Source organism: Dryobates pubescens, chromosome 1, assembly GCF_014839835.1.
Source record: "Dryobates pubescens isolate bDryPub1 chromosome 1, bDryPub1.pri, whole genome shotgun sequence".
NCBI lineage: Eukaryota > Metazoa > Chordata > Aves > Piciformes > Picidae > Dryobates > Dryobates pubescens.
In genome coordinates this window covers 43,708,659-43,724,052 of record NC_071612.1, presented here as the reverse complement: position 1 = coordinate 43,724,052, position 15,394 = coordinate 43,708,659, and the positions used below count along the sequence as shown (strand labels likewise).

General features: G+C 58.8%; 1 protein-coding gene across 1 annotated transcript; it reads right to left on the bottom strand.

Annotated features, from left to right (window-relative positions):
• Nucleotides 1-9,729: 9,729 nt before the first annotated feature.
• Nucleotides 9,730-12,631, bottom strand: LOC104307770 (PHD finger protein 7). The gene is made up of 10 exons (XM_054174713.1): nucleotides 12,595-12,631; nucleotides 12,170-12,261; nucleotides 11,983-12,081; nucleotides 11,579-11,703; nucleotides 11,185-11,347; nucleotides 10,992-11,098; nucleotides 10,662-10,775; nucleotides 10,393-10,511; nucleotides 10,050-10,229; nucleotides 9,730-9,950 (listed from the first exon to the last, which is right to left on the bottom strand). The coding sequence occupies exons 1-10, from the start codon at nucleotides 12,629-12,631 to the stop codon at nucleotides 9,730-9,732; spliced, it is 1,257 nt and encodes a 418-aa protein (XP_054030688.1).
• Nucleotides 12,632-15,394: the final 2,763 nt, after the last annotated feature.

Genomic DNA, 15,394 nt, shown 5'->3' with positions numbered 1-15,394 from the left:
AAGTGATGGAAAAGTTTAAATAGAAAACAGTGAATGTGTACAAAAAAGAAATGTAATGACAAGAAAGAGACCAAAATAGACCCAGAAAGACCCCAACCCCACCTGAGGGTGCACAATGGTGCAAGGGATTACGGTAGAAATACATAATTTCCTGCATCTACCCACTGGGCTGGACTTCTGGACACAGGAAACACCCCTGTAGCAGAGGGCACCGAGCCCACACTACGACAAAAGATCCAGTCTAAACCTACTCTCCCTCAGCTTCAAACCATTCCCCCTTGTCCTGCTGCTAGACACCCCGATGAAAAGTCCCTCTCCAGCTTTCCAGTAGGAGGCCCTGGAGCACTGAAAGGCAGCTATTAGGTCTCCCCAGAGTCTTCTCTTCACACTGAACAGCCCCTGCTTCCTCAGCCTCTCCTCATAGTAGAGGTTCTCCATTCCTTGGATCATGCTTGTGGCCCTCCTCTGGACCCAGAGCAGATCCCTGGGGAACTCCTCTTGTCACTGGGTGCTGCCTGCACCTTGAGCCATTGGTCACAACTCTTTGAGTGCAGCCATCTAGCCAGTTCCTTATCCACGGGGTGCTCCATCCATCAAGTCCATGTCTCTACACCTTAGAGACAAGGATGTTGTGTGGGACAGTGTCAGATGCCTTGCACAGGTCCAGGTAGATGACGTCAGTTGCTCTTCCCCTATCGACCAGAGCTGCAGCTCTGTCCTAGGAAGCCACCAGGTTTGCCAGGCACAATTTGCCCTTTGTGAAGCCATCCTGGCTGCCACCAGTGCCCTTGTTATTTTCCATGGCTCTCAGCAGTTACCAGGAGGATCTGCTCCATGATGGTGCCTGGCACAGAGGTGAGACTGACAGGGCTGTAGTTCCCTCGGCTTTCTTTGCTCCTCTTTTTAACAATGCAGGTTATGTTTCTCCTTTCCCAATCTGTGGGAACTGCTCCAGACTGCCAGGGCTTCTCCAGTATGATTGCTAGTTGCCAAGCAGCCTCAGCCCCCAGTTCCTTCAGGACCCATGGACCTGTATCTCATCAGGTCCCATGGACCTGTGCACCTTCAGATGCTCCTGATCTTCCCAGTCCTGAGCAGATCTTACTGTGAGTGGTTCTTCACTCTCCCAGACCCAGCCATTGCCCTCTGTGTCTTGCAGGGTGTGGCTCAAGTGCTTACCAGTGAAGACTGAGGCAAAAGAAGACTGAAGCCTCACCCCATCTGGGTGCCAGCCCCCTGCTCTGCATAGCTCCCTTCCCGGGATGGGGCATCCCAAAACCCAGGGTGGCAGATGCCCAGGGGTGCTGGCACAGCTGGATGGCTGGGCAGGACCAGGCAGGCCCCACACCACACACGTCACTACAATTCACTCCACTTCTAATTCTTTCCCCTGTCTCAGCAGGGCAAAACTGTTCTCAGGGTCTTCACCTTCTTCCATAGTGTCCATCATGAAGCTCCCTCCCCAGCCACCAGTGGACCCAGGAAGGCCAAGGAATTCCTTGTGGCGCGAGCACACACTTCTGCTGGACCCTTCCTGGTTCCTCTTGCCAGCCCTCGCTCGCTCAGCTCCAGCCGAGCTGAAGCCCTCCCAGTTTTGCCCCTCTGACCATTCTCCCCCCACACTCTCACTGTTCTCCACGTGAGGAGCTCAGCAGGTTCACACTGCCAAGCAAGAGCCTTCATTCTCTGCCCGTGTTTCCAGGCCCCTGTGCAGCTCCATCCATGCCGCTCGCAGTGACGGTGGCTCCAGCCTAGGGGAGCAGTAAAGGTCCTTGCCTCTCGCTGCTGCCCAGGGCACTCTGTTTCTCGTGCCTTAGACAGACCAGTTCCCCCTGCAGTCCTAGCTCCTGTCTGCCTCAGGTTCACTGGCATGGGCCAGCCGCTTTAGGAGCGCTCTTGGCGGTACAGACCAAGGTGAGGGCTCAGGAAGCCCTTTTGAATCCAAGGAACACCTTTAAATTGGGCTATCAAATTCTACCAGTAGTGTGAGAAAGAGCAGCACTGCAGAACAAAGTCCTTGTGAGCAGGATGCTGTCTACAGCTGCTTGTGCCCCTTGCCCTGGCACGGGCAGGGACACAGCTCATTTTCCTGAGCCCTCCGTGGCTCACAGGGCTGGAATGGTGCCGTTAGGGTTCAGGCTGAGGTGAGTGCTGAGAAGGTGATGATGGGTTTAGATGCTGAAAGGAACCCAGGACTTTTTAGCTGCCCACAGTTTGCTGGTGTGCAGGAGCACAGGAAGCTGGGAGTGAGCACAGCCAGGAGAACTGAGCCGATCTAGCCACAGGGACACTCCACCACAGAATGTCCTGCTGAGTGCAGGCACTGGAGGGAATGGGCTGGTGGGGCTTCTCAGCCCTTGCCTGGGCGCTGTAGCTCCATACTCAGCTGGAATAGAGCCAGATGGTCTACCCCTGCAGTCTTCTAAAAAGCTGGTTTGGTTGATGTTCTCTAGCCCATCGGATTTGCTGGCAGAAGGAGGTGAGCTTTGCCAACGGCCTCTCGAGAGCTTTTGGCACCCAGGTCAATGAGGCTGATGTGTCAAAGCCTGGTTTTGAGTCCCACACTGTGGCACAAGGCTCTTCCTACCACGATGCTGACCTTGGATCATGTCTCACTGTCTGCAGGTTACAATCAGGATGAGCTGCACGATGCAGAGGCTCTGTGATGGGTGCAGCTGGCTGGCATGGAGAGCTGCGCAGCACATGCCTGCCTGCTCGGTCTGCTATTGGCCTCCAGACTCTCGACTGCCCTGGCGAGGCCGATTTGGGCTGGCATCGGGAGACAGGAGAGGAGCCCAGCCTGGAGCAGGACACTGCGGAGCAGAGACGAGAAGGGGAGACACAGTTACCCAGGAAGCCGGCTCTCCAAACTTCACTTGTGCTGATGCAGACCCTCTTCTGCAGCTCACGAGGCCTCCCAGACAGCCAGAAAGGTGCTGGCAGCCATTGCCCTGGGCACAGTGCCACAGGAGCCGGCCAGACGTGTCCCTTGGGGCTCTTACCAGCAGAGGAGATGCTTCCCCTCAGGACAAGCCAGGGGGTTTTCCAGGCCAGCCCAGGCTGCTCAGCGCATGCGCAGCCACATCCATTTCTGCTCCGTGCACTTGTCCAGCACCAGGTCTAGTGCTGAGAGGACAGCCCTGGCAAAAGACACACAGACAAACAAATCCAAACGTGTTCAGACAGAACCAGCCAAGATCCCAACCCAAAGAAATCTCCAGCCACGGCAGGGCAGGGAAATGCTTCTCTTTAGCAGAGCTAAACACCCCTGAACTGATGCCTCCAAGCCCTGTCCGACCTGGGCTCAAACACTTGCCGCTTCTCTGGGCCACCTGGTCCAGTGGCTCAGCACTCCCACAGGGAAGAATTTCTCTGTCCCCTCTCACCTAAACCTCCCTCGTGTAGTTGAAAACCATCAGTGCTTGTCCTGTCTTGCCCTCTCCTGCCTTGTAAGCCCAATTTCGTTATTGAAGAGCTGCTTTAAGGTCTCCTAGAAGCCTTCTCCAGGATGAACACCCCCAGCTCAAGAGAGTGCTTCTCCTAGGAGAGGTGGCTCCAGCCCCTGATCAGCTTCATGGAACTTGCCTGCACGGCTTCTCCTCAAGGAGCTGGCCTTCAAGGAACAGTTGTCTGCAGCTGCTCACAGGGGAAGCACCCTCTGTATGCCCAGCATTTCACAGAGCCACTTCAGGAGGCTGGGAAGGAGGAGGGGAAGCAGAAGCCTGAGCTCCTCCATCCTCCTCAGGACAAAGCCCTGGCAGACGGCATGCCTGTTCTGCAGGGAAACATGACCAAGTACCCCCTGTTCAGGCAAAGCCTCTTCCTTCCAGCCTGCTTTCCCCAGGGGCCTGCCTGCGGCAGAGTCACCATCTGCGGTTTCTGGCACTTCAGCCACAGCCTCGTGGCTCAGCAGCACAGAACTGCCCCACCTTCCCACACCCCCTGATGCCAGCCCAGTCCTGCACCCTGGCAGTCTCCACAGGCTCCCACAGAAGGTGTAAAAAGCAGATGCAGAGCTGCAGAGACATGTCTGCCACTGATGGTACCCACAGCAGAGTCTCCAGAGCAGGCTGACAGTTGTGCTGGTCACACGTGGAGGAGCCAGGCCTCAGGCAGCTGTTTCCCACTCAGCCGAGTTTCTCTGCCAAACACCTCAGGATGAGAACACCAAGGATGCTTCTTCCCAGGCTCTACCACAGCTTCACCATCACTGCAATGAAAGAGATGGCCACCCCTGAGCCCATATCATAGAACCAGAAGGTGCTTTGGGTTCAAAAGGACCTTGAAGATCATCTTCTTCCACCCACCTTCCCATGAGCAGGGACAACTTCCACCTGTCCAGGTACTCCAAGCCCCACTCAAGTGTGTCTTGAACACTTCCAGGCATGGGGCTTCCCATGGGGGCTTCTCAGCGTACCTGGTGTCAGTGTGCCAGCACTCTCACAATGAAGAATTGCTTCCTTCCATCTGAATCTCCAACTTGCATCTTCCAGTTTGAAAACCACTCGCCCCCTTCCAGTACCTTATATTCCTGCACTGCCCTCAGTCCTTTTCATCTGCACAGGGACTTTCAACAGCCCACTCAGGGCACAGGCACAAGCAGGCAATCTGGCCACACTCAGGAGCCTTCAGGCAGAAAGAACAGCTCTGCTTCTCCGGGGCTAGCAAGCTGCAGACTCTCTCTGTGACTCCGGGGGGAAGCAGGCAGTGCATGGAGCTGTCCACGGGCAGCCGTTTCTGGAGGAAACTGCTGAGCAGGGCTCCCGTTGAAAGAGGGCAAGGAGAAACACAGCACGGAGCAGGGAGGGCCTAGAGTGCTCTGCTGCAAGCAGTTGTGAAGGGTGCTCATGATTTGTGGTAGCTGAAGGGAAGAAGAGGAGAAAGAACCGCTTGGTGCACCCTTGCCCCCTCCCCCGTCAGGGCCCAGGCAGCGGTGCTCAGCACAGGAGCAGTGACTGCTCCCTTGGCTGCAAGGCCAGATCCAGCTCCAAACCTCACCTCTCCCACCCTGCCTGAGCCTGCCTCATGTCCAGACATAGCTGTTTGCTATTTCCCACTGCCCGGTGTAGCTGAAGTCCAGCCTCAGGGGGGAGTGGAAGGCCAGGAGTGCAGGGACAGCCCCTGGCCTGGCACAGCATTTGCACCTTCCTGTCTTGTGTGCTGGGAAGAAAAGAAACCAACCTCCTGGGGATTCGGATCCCCATCCTCAGCATTTCCTGCTGGAATTGGTCTTTGTCCCTGCAGAGCAGGCACCGAAATGCGGAGATGCCAGCCTGGAGAGCATGGCCCTGCAGGAGAAGCAGGAATAGTATGAGTGAGGCCCTAGTGCTGTTGAGTAGCTGCCGTGCCCCTGGGCTGAGGAACAGCTGCTACCTGGATGCAGTCCCTGTGGAACCAGGCGTGCTGGCACACGGGGCACACCATAGTTCTGAAGGACTGTCTGTCCCCCACATCCTCCAAGCAGAGCAGGCAGTCGGTGCCAGGCTCTGGGTCCCTCAGCACTGCCTGCTGTGGGCGGTGCCTGGAGCAGAAGGCCCTGTGGGAGGAGGACAGAGATGGGCACGGTGGGAAGGGTCGGGTCCGTCGCTGGTGCTCAGGAGGATGGCAGAGGAGGCCTGAAGGAGCCCTTGGGCTCGCTCAGCTCTGGCTCTGCCTGTGCCTGGCCGCTGGGAAGTGTCCCAGCGGCTTCGTTTGTGGTGTGCCTGGGGCTGGCAGGAAGGGGACTGAAGGAGAGGAGCCTCCCCCCGTGAGGGTCGGCAGCCCTTACCTGTACTGCTCAAAGTACTGCGTGACACATCTGCCCCTGGTGGCACAGGGCAGATGGAAGCTGCGCTCACAGCCCGACTCCTGGCAGGTGATGGAGGCCCCGCTCCCGCCACAGACAAAGCAGAGCTGGAAAGAGCACAGCAGCCTCCATCAGCGGCAGCTTCAGCACCTCCACAGCTAGCCCCACGGCCCTGGGCAGGGTGCAGGATGTGCCCACTGCTGGCTGACACCCCACAGATCAGCCTGGCAGAGGAGACTCCTGTGCGGGAGCCTGTGTGGAGCCACTGGGATCAAGGCCTTTCTGCCAGGGCTGGTTGGAAGGGCTGGGATTTATTCTGAAGGCGTCAGCTAAGCTCCTGCAAACCTCTCCTGCCACAAATCTCTCTGCTCTTGTCAGGAGCTCACCTTCTCTGCTGACTGCCGGATGGCACGTCTGATGGCGGAGAGGCGGTAGACTGGGATGTCTCCACTGAATGCCACCGGAGTCAGGCTGCTGGCAAAGTACTGCAGAGCAGGCAGAGAAGGAGCTGATGAGGAGAGTGTGGCAGGGACAGCCTGAGGGAGGGCAGGAGGGAGCCCCATAGGAACTCACCACGCAGCAAGCATGGAAGCAGACATCTCGGTGCTGCTGCCAAAGCCCATAGATGTCCTGGTCCAGATTTGGCCGGTGGCACAGCTGGCATGCTGGAGGGGACAGAGCGAATGGCAGCGGGAATGAGCACCTCTGTGGGGCTGGGGGAAGCTTGCCCCCAGAGGGCTTGATGGGTCTTTTCCTGGCTGGGTGGTGGGCAGGGCTGGGGGCCTGGGAGGGGAAGGGGGCATGGCAGGCACAGGTGTCCCAGCAGGTACCCCCTGTGCCACCTGGGCCCCACTTGCTGAGGAAAGGAGGGGCTCTGCCTGGTGTGACTGGGGAGATGCTACCTGCCCATACCACCACTCTCAACCCCACTCTTACCACCCTAACAACCCCTCTGCCAGGCCTCAGGAGGGAACCTTTGCTCTCACCCTGCTCCATGGCTTCAGGATCGCTCATCTCTTCCATGCTGCACACGCACACCACCAATTGGTGCTTCAGGGTGTGCTGGGGATTCTCTCTAACAAACTTCTCTACTGACTCTGAGGGAGAATCAAAACAGAGGTGGGCCTGCAGCAGATGCCCAGTGCCACGAACTGTGATGGCCACTCATTGCTGACAGCTCCGTGTCACCATGGCCCCCTCCCTTGCGCTCTCCTCACCTTGATGATCCAGCAGCCGCATGGGCCCGGAAGGGCTGGAGCAGCCCTCCCCAGCCTCAGAGGCTCGGGAGGATGCCTGAGTGGGATGCCTGGGGGTGCTGGGACCAGCCTCCTGCAAGGTGGCACTGGAGACTGTAAGGGCAAGCAGGAAGGAGAAGGGCACAAGCTGAGTGCCTGCAGCAGCAAAGACCAGAGCAGGGCCCCAGCCCTCCTGAGCAGGGGGCTTTTGATGAGCGCAGCCTGGGCACTCACTGCCAGGCCTTGCCTGGCACCTGGGGCACCCTTTGCCTCTTACCATTGCTGGGGCCAGCACATCCATGGCACTCCCACTGGGCCGTGCTGTCCTCCAGCTGGGAGCAGCACCGGTGGGTGCCCTCAGCAGCACAGGAGCTGCACAGCAGCAGCTGCCAGGGTCTGGGGAAGCAAATGGTTTCATGGCTGTGAGGACAGAGTGAGGGCAGCAGGCGACTGTCCAGCAGAGCTCTCCTTCTGAGTCCTTGCTCTTCAAGCCCTTGGCCAGACAGGGCTCCACTCAAGTGCCCCAGGGGGCAGCTTTGGGAACTCACCCCTCTTCCTCTGCCTGCCCCCTGCCCCCTGGGCACAGGCAGTGCTGGGCATCGCACTGGCTGTGCCTCTCCATCAGGGCTGCGAATTCCTGGGCCGTCTCCCATTCTGGTGGCCTGAAGGAGAAAGGAAGGTTGGTGAGTCCTAGGTGCCCTAGGCTGAGGCAGATGCAGGCTGGCCCTGCCTTCCCCCCTGCCCTCTTTCCCACTCCCAGGTGTAGCTGAAGTCCAGCCTGAGGGGGGAGTGGAGGGCCAGGACTGCAGGGACAGCCCCTGGCCTGGCACAGCATTTGCACCTTCCTGTCTTGTGTGCTGGGAAGAAAAGAAACCAACCTCCTGGGGATTCGGCTCCCCTCTCACAAGAACTCCTCCCAAGATGACAGGAGAGGCAGAGGGTTAACAGTCCAATGCCTCTGCCATGGGCAGGGACACCTCACACTACATCAGGCTGCCCAGAGCCCTATCTGGCCAACCCCTTAAAAAGACCTCCAGGTATGGGGACAGAGCCTGGCTGTCTGGGACCCTGCTGGTGCCCGGCCTGAAGGGAGGCAGGATCAGGCTGAAAAAGGCAGGAAGCACCTGCTCTCCTCACCTTGCCTTAGGTGAAAGGAGCCAAGGCAGAGCCAGACGGTCTGCTAGGAAGTGGCCAGGCAGTCCCTGGACTGAGCCCCCAGCCATCCCATCAGGGAGCCCAGCTGCTGGACAAGGACCTCCTCTCTGCAGGGAAGAGCAGCAAGAAAAGGTGGCAGGCAGCCCCAGCACCCACTTGCCTCTGCCTCCCATGCTGCTCTCTGAGCAGCAACACGGCAGAGGGGGCAGGAGAGGGCTGCTCCGTCATCTCAAAAGCCCCAAAACGTAGTAGCCAGCTGGGCAGGGCTCCTTCTGCTCCATGATGGGTGCAGCAGGGTGTGCAAGGGGTCCCTACTCACCATGAGCTCTCACCGCTCCTTGCAAGTGCCCAGCACATGGACGCAAAGCCGCAGGGCTCTCTCCCGCTCCCAGCACTTGGCTGAGGTGAGGCAGCCCTTCAGCACCTGGGGCAGGGGCATCTCTCTCACTACTGGCATCTTTCTCTCCCCGAGATCCCTCTGCCTCCTCCTCCGGAGCCAGTCCGCTGCAGCCCCGAGCCCCACCCAGCACTGGCACTGCAAGCCTCCCCCTCCTCACCCTCTCAGCTGCCCCTGACCTGGAGTGGGGGCAGCTTCCCCACCCTGACCTTCCCCAGGCTGCTCTCACCCAGCTCAGTTCTGGGTCTTTGCTTTCCCTCCGGCAGGATCCAACTGCTCTGCCTGTGCTGAGGCTGCCGTGGCCGGGTGCTGCCGTGGCACGGCTCACCCCCTGGCCCTGGCCCACTGCACAGTCTGACAGCCAGGAGCCCAAGCCCCACTGTGCCTCGTCCCTACCTCCTGTCACTGCTGAGGCCATGACTCTCTGCCCCCAGCGCCGTCGCCCTCTTGCCCTGTGGCTGACCACGGTGTCCCCGCTGGCAGGGCTGGCTACTGCCTCGAGCAGGCTTTCAGGGAGATGGCCCTGATCCTCCACAACCTCCCAGGCAGGAGCTAAAAGCAGGGATGGAGAACAGAGGGTCTGCATCCTGGGGGCTGCCAGGACAGCCTCAGCTGGCATCCTGAGCCAGGGCTGGGCAGGCACTGGCCGCTGGCTACCTGCACGTTCTCAGCTGCCCTGGCTCTCTTCCTGCCCCTTGTCAACTGCTCCAGGGAAGGAGAGGACAACATGTTCTGGCAGCACACTGCCAGCAGCCTGTGCTCTTCCTGCCCAGAGGTGGCCTCACCTGGCTGCAGAGAGTGAGAGGGAAGTGAGAAAGGGGATTCAGCAGCCCTCTGCAGAGGGCCAGCTCAAGATGAACACCCAGTGCCACAGGGCCTTGCTTCGGTGGCTCTGCCATGCAGCAAGCTGCCCAGGATGGCCCTCAGGAAGTCTGCAGCCTGTGCTGGAGGGATGCACTTCCAAACGGGCCGGAGCCAGGGCAGGACCAGGAGAGTGTCACAGCTCTGTGCAGCAGTTGGGTGAGGAGAGGAAGTGCTCCGGGAGTGTGAGCTGGGCAGCCCTGGGGGGCGCTCACTCTGGCAGGGAGCAGGGGGATATGCAGGGGCCACTTACCTCTGCTCTGGTGCCGCAGGTCTCCAGCACTCTGGTGGCGATGTCACCTCCTCCTGCGGCGGTGGCTGGGCCGCCTGTAAGGTGCTTGTGCCCCGCGGCGCGGGCAGGACCTCTCCCGCAGCCGCTGGGGCCCAGGGCGGCTTTGGCGGCTGCTGCTCTCCAGGCTTGGGGCGGGGGAGGAAGGCCCCGAGGGCAGCTCGCTGGCTGTGCTGGGAGCAGCGAGCTCCGAGCTGGCACCAGCGAGCTCCGAGCTGGCACCGGAGGCTGTCGGGGGAAGCAGGAAGGGGAAGGCAGCAGTGAGCTGTGGGCCATGCCCAGAGCTGCCTGTCTGCAGGTGCTGCTCCCAGCGCTGGTGCTACTCACAGCGTCTGCCTGGGCGGCTGTAGGGATTCTGGGCACGGCGCTGCAAGCGGCTGCGGTCCCGCAGCCGCATGGGCCCGGAAGGGCTGGAGCAGCCCTCCCCAGCCTCAGAGGCACGGGAGGATGCCTGAGTGGGCTGCCTGGGGGTGCTGGCACCAGCCTCCTGCAAGGTGGCACTGGAGGCTGTAAGGGCAAGCAGGAAGGAGAAGGGCAGAAGCTCAGTGCCTGCAGCAGCAAAGACCAGAGCAGGGCCCCAGCCCTCCTGAGCAGGGGGCTTTTGATGAGCGCAGCCTGGGCACTCACTGCCAGGTCTTGCCTGGCACCTGGGGCACCCTTTGCCTCTTACCATTGCTGGGGCCAGCACATCCATGGCACTCCCACTGGGCCGTGCTGTCCTCCAGCTGGGAGCAGCACCGGTGGGTGCCCTCAGCAGCACAGGAGCTGCACAGCAGCAGCTGCCAGGGTCTGGGGAAGCAAATGGGTTCATGGCTGTGAGGACAGTGAGGGCAGCAGGCGACTGTCCAGCAGAGCTCTCGTTCTGAGTCCTTGCTCTTCAAGCCCTTGGCCAGACAGGGCTCCACTCAAGTGCCCCAGGGGGCAGCTTTGGGAACTCACCCCTCTTCCTCTGCCTGCCCCCTGCCCCCTGGGCACAGGCAGTGCTGGGCATCGCACTGGCTGTGCCTCTCCATCAGGGCTGCGAATTCCTGGGCCGTCTCCCATTCTGGTGGCCTGATGGAGAAAGGAAGGTTGGTGAGTCCTAGGTGCCCTAGGCTGAGGCAGATGCAGGCTGGCCCTGCCTTCCCCCCTGCCCTCTTTCCCACTCCCAGGTGTAGCTGAAGTCCAGCCTGAGGGGGGAGTGGAAGGCCAGGAGTGCAGGGACAGCCCCTGGCCTGACACAGCATTTGCACCTTCCTGTCTTGTGTGCTGGGAAGAAAAGAAACCAACCTCCTGGGGATTCGGATCCCCATCCTCAGCATTTCCTGCTGGAATTGGTCTTTGTCCCTGCAGAGCAGGCACCGAAATGCGGAGATGCCAGCCTGGAGAGCATGGCCCTGCAGGAGAAGCAGGAATAGTATGAGTGAGGCCCTAGTGCTGTTGAGTAGCTGCCGTGCCCCTGGGCTGAGGGAACAGCTGCTACCTGGATGCAGTCCCTGTGGAACCAGGCGTGCTGGCACACGGGGCACACCATAGTTCTGAAGGACTGTCTGTCCCCCACATCCTCCAAGCAGAGCAGGCAGTCGGTGCCAGGCTCTGGGTCCCTCAGCACTGCCTGCTGTGGGCGGTGCCTGGAGCAGAAGGCCCTGTGGGAGGAGGACAGAGATGGGCACGGTGGGAAGGGTCGGGTCCGTCGCTGGTGCTCAGGAGGATGGCAGAGGAGGCCTGAAGGAGCCCTTGGGCTCGCTCAGCTCTGGCTCTGCCTGTGCCTGGCCGCTGGGAAGTGTCCCAGCGGCTTCGTTTGTGGTGTGCCTGGGGCTGGCAGGAAGGGGACTGAAGGAGAGGAGCCTCCCCCTGTGAGGGTCGGCAGCCCTTACCTGTACTGCTCAAAGTACTGCGTGACACATCTGCCCCTGGTGGCACAGGGCAGATGGAAGCTGCGCTCACAGCCCGACTCCTGGCAGGTGATGGAGGCCCCGCTCCCGCCACAGACAAAGCAGAGCTGGAAAGAGCACAGCAGCCTCCATCAGCGGCAGCTTCAGCACCTCCACAGCTAGCCCCACGGCCCTGGGCAGGGTGCAGGATGTGCCCACTGCTGGCTGACACCCCACAGATCAGCCTGGCAGAGGAGACTCCTGTGTGGGAGCTTGTGTGGAGCCACTGGGATCAAGGCCTTTCTGCCAAGGCTGGTTGGAAGGGCTGGGATTTATTCTGAAGGTGTCACCTAAGCTCCTGCAAACCTCTCCTGCCACAAATCTCTCTGCTCTTGTCAGGAGCTCACCTTCTCTGCTGACTGCCGGATGGCACGTCTGATGGCGGAGAGGCGGAAGGCTGGGATGTCTCCACTGAATCCCACCGGAGTCAGGCCGCTGGTAAAGTACTGCAGAGCAGGCAGAGAAGGAGCTGATGAGGAGAGTGTGGCAGGGACAGCCTGAGGGTGGGCAGGAGGGAGCCCCATAGGAACTCACCACGCAGCAAGCATGGAAGCAGACATCTTGGTGCTGCTGCCAAAGCCCATAGATGTCCTGGTCCAGATTTGGCCGGTGGCACAGCTGGCATGCTGGAGGGGAGAGAGCGAATGGCAGTGGGAATGAGCACCTCTGTGGGGCTGGGGGAAGCCTGCCTGAGGGCTTGCCCCCAGAGGGCTTGCTGGGTCCTTTCCTGGCTGGGTGGTGGGCAGGGCTGGGGGCCTGGGAAGGGAAGGGGGCATGGCAGGCACAGGTGTCCCAGCAGGTACCCCCTGTGCCACCTGGGCCCCACTTGCTGAGGAAAGGAGGGGCCCTGCCTGGTGTGACTGGGGAGATGCTACCTGCCCCCACCACCACTCTCAACCCCATTCTTACCACCCTAACAACCCCTCTGCCAGGCCTCAGGAGGGAAGTTTTGCTCTCACCCTGCTCCATGACTTCAGGATCGCTCATCTCCTCCATGCTTCACACCACTAATGGGTTCCTCAGGTTGTGCCGGGGATTCTCTCTAACAAACTTCTCTACTGACTCTGAGGGAGAAGCAGAACACAGGTGGGCCTGCAGCAGATGCCCAGTGTCCCAAGCTGTGGTGCTCACTCATCCCTGACAGCCCCATACCAGCCCTGTTCCCCTGCCCTTACCCTCCTCACCTCACCACGTCCCACTGACCAAGGGTCTGAGCCCAGTGTTGTCCTCAGCCCCACTGGTCGCTACGAGCACCATGGCAACAGCATCTATGACCTGCCCTTTCCCTGGATACAGGCAGGGACAGTGGGCACAGCCTTTTCCCATGGCAATCAACTGTCTCTGAGTGTGTGCCAGCCTTACATGGGGGATAAGATACCTGCAAGGGGCTGTGGGACAGCTTTGGAGGCCATGGGCCAGGGTGTGGATCTGTTTGAGGGCAGGAAGCTAGTGACATGTAAGGATCTGGCACAGTAGGACGGATGGCTATCCTTCCTCAATTCTGGTCTCAGCAGGGTGGAGTAGAGTGGCAGAATCACCTCTCTCAACCTGCTGGCCACACTTCTTATGATGCAGCCCAGGATGCCACTGGCCTTCTGGGCTGCAAGTGTGCATTGTTGGCTCCTGGCCAGCTTCTGTTCCACCAGTACTCTCAAGTCCTCTTCTGCAGGGCTGCTCTCAATCTCATCATCCCCCAGCCTGTGTTGATATGGAGGGTTGCCCCGACCTAGGTGCAGGACCTTGCCCCTTTTCCTTATGGAAGCTCACGAGCTTCTCCTCAGCTCACCTCTGCAGCCTGTCCAGGGCCCTCTGAATGGCACCTGTGCCATCCTTCAGTCTTAGCAAGCACATCACTCAGCTTGGTATCGCCTGCAAACTTGCTGAGAGTGTCTCAGTCTTGCTGTCTGTATCACTGATGAAGATCTTGAACAGCACTGGTGGCAGTACAGACCCTTGAGGAACACCACTCACCAGCCATCTCCATCTGGACATGGAGCTGTTGGCCGCTACTCTTTGTATGCGATCACACAGCCAATTCCTTGCTCACTGGACAGGGCACGCATCAAATCCATCTCTCTGCAGCTTAGAGAGAAGGAGGGTGTGGGGGTCTGTTGGCTTTACAGAAGTCCAGGCAGATGACATCTGTTGGCCTTCCCTTGTCCACTGGGTCACCCGTCTTGTCCCCTGCTCCCCACAGTTGCAGCCTATTACTTTCTGGTTGCCAAGGTGGTGCAGAAGATGAAGCAGTGCCCTTGTTCTGCACCCCAGCCCCTGGTACTAACTCTCCCCAGGAACACTCTCCCTGCTAGAAGCAGCCACTGTCTGTGAAAAGATGCCCTGAGCTGCAGAAATTGCAGCCCTGAGCAGATACTCAGCTGAGAAGTCACAGCACTGAGCAGAATCAGTTCTGGTCGGGCTCACAGCAGGACATTACCCAAGCTGTGTTCCTAGGGTACAGCAAACTTGCTGCTTATTGAGACCTGAATGTTTCACCACAGCAGCACCACAGCAGCTCAGACTGCGGCTGCAGCTGTGTCGGTGTAAGGAATAACAGAAGCAGGAGACAATGGGAATGCAAAAGCTTCTGTTTAGCTGTGAGGAGGCAAAAGCAAGGGGGAAGGACAACCTCCTCTTGCTGGTAAGGAATTCAGCAGCGTTGGCTGAATCTCTGCGCTTCGCAGTGCGCGTGCAAGAAGGGGGTGATCTCCAGCCTGGAGCAGACTTGCTGTGCATTACACTGCCTGAAACTATTCAGCTGAGCTCTCTCCAAGCCTTAGTGTGTCATCTGAGTCTTTGTTAGCTGAATGGCTGCAAGAGCTCCTAAGTCTTATGATTGTGTCTCTAGCATACAAAAAAGACCTATTGTGAGAGTTCCTGTCATATTGTTGGCTGACAGAGGACTTGTTGGTGACCATCCTGTTCCCTTCTGCAAAACAAGGTGGGTTTAGCTGATCGTTTCCTTGCTGTTGTCAACCCAATTAAGTAAGCATTGCCCAAACCACAGTCAAAGGTCAAAAGAATCTTTCATGACACCACAAGCCCCTGACAGAGCCCCCTCTGTGGAGAAGGGCCTTGGAGTGCTGGTGGAGGCAGCTACAAGCCCTTGTGGCCAAGAAATTCAATAGTAGTATGGGATGCATTAAGAAGAGATTGACCAGCAGGTGGAGGAAGTCTGTTCTTCCTCTCTACTCTGCCCTGGTTGGGCCACACCTGGATTATTGTGTGCAGTTTAACAGTCTCCCCAGTTCAGGAGAGATGGGTAAGCACTGGAGAGAGAACACGAGGATGCTGAGGGGACTGGAGCATCTCTCTTAAGAGGAAAGGCTGAGAGACCTGGGCCTGATTAGCCTGCAGAAAAGCAGACTGAGAGGAGATCTTCTCAATGGTGATCAATAGCTAAAGGGTGGGGTCAGGAGGATGGCTCTCGGCTCTTTTCAGTGGTACCCAGTGATAGTACAAGGAACAACAGGCACAAACTGGAACACAAAAAGTTTCACTTGAACTTAAGGGAACTTAAGGGAAAACTTGCTTGAGAGTCCTGGAGCCCTTGACCAGGCTGTCCAGAAAGGTTGTGGAGTCTCCTTCTGGACTCACCTGGACATATTCTTGTTCAGGTGCTCCTGCTTTAGCATGAATGTTGGACTAGATGATCCGATGTCCCTTTCAACCTATTACACTACCTTTAGTCTAGAAAAATTAATCTTCCTAAGTTATACTCAACAGAGATTTTTACAAGGGTTGTTCCAAAGCACCAAGGCA

Excerpts from the sequence above, each read along its gene's own strand:
- LOC104307770 (XM_054174713.1), bottom strand. The coding sequence starts at position 12,631 with ATGGAGGAGATGAGCGATCCTGAAGTCATGGAGCAGG. Across the intron at positions 11,348-11,578 it reads CAGTACTTTGAGCAGTACAG|GGCCTTCTGCTCCAGGCACC; the intron begins GTAAGGGCTGCC and ends CTCCTCCCACAG. Across the intron at positions 11,099-11,184 it reads TCCACAGGGACTGCATCCAG|GGCCATGCTCTCCAGGCTGG; the intron begins GTAGCAGCTGTT and ends CTTCTCCTGCAG.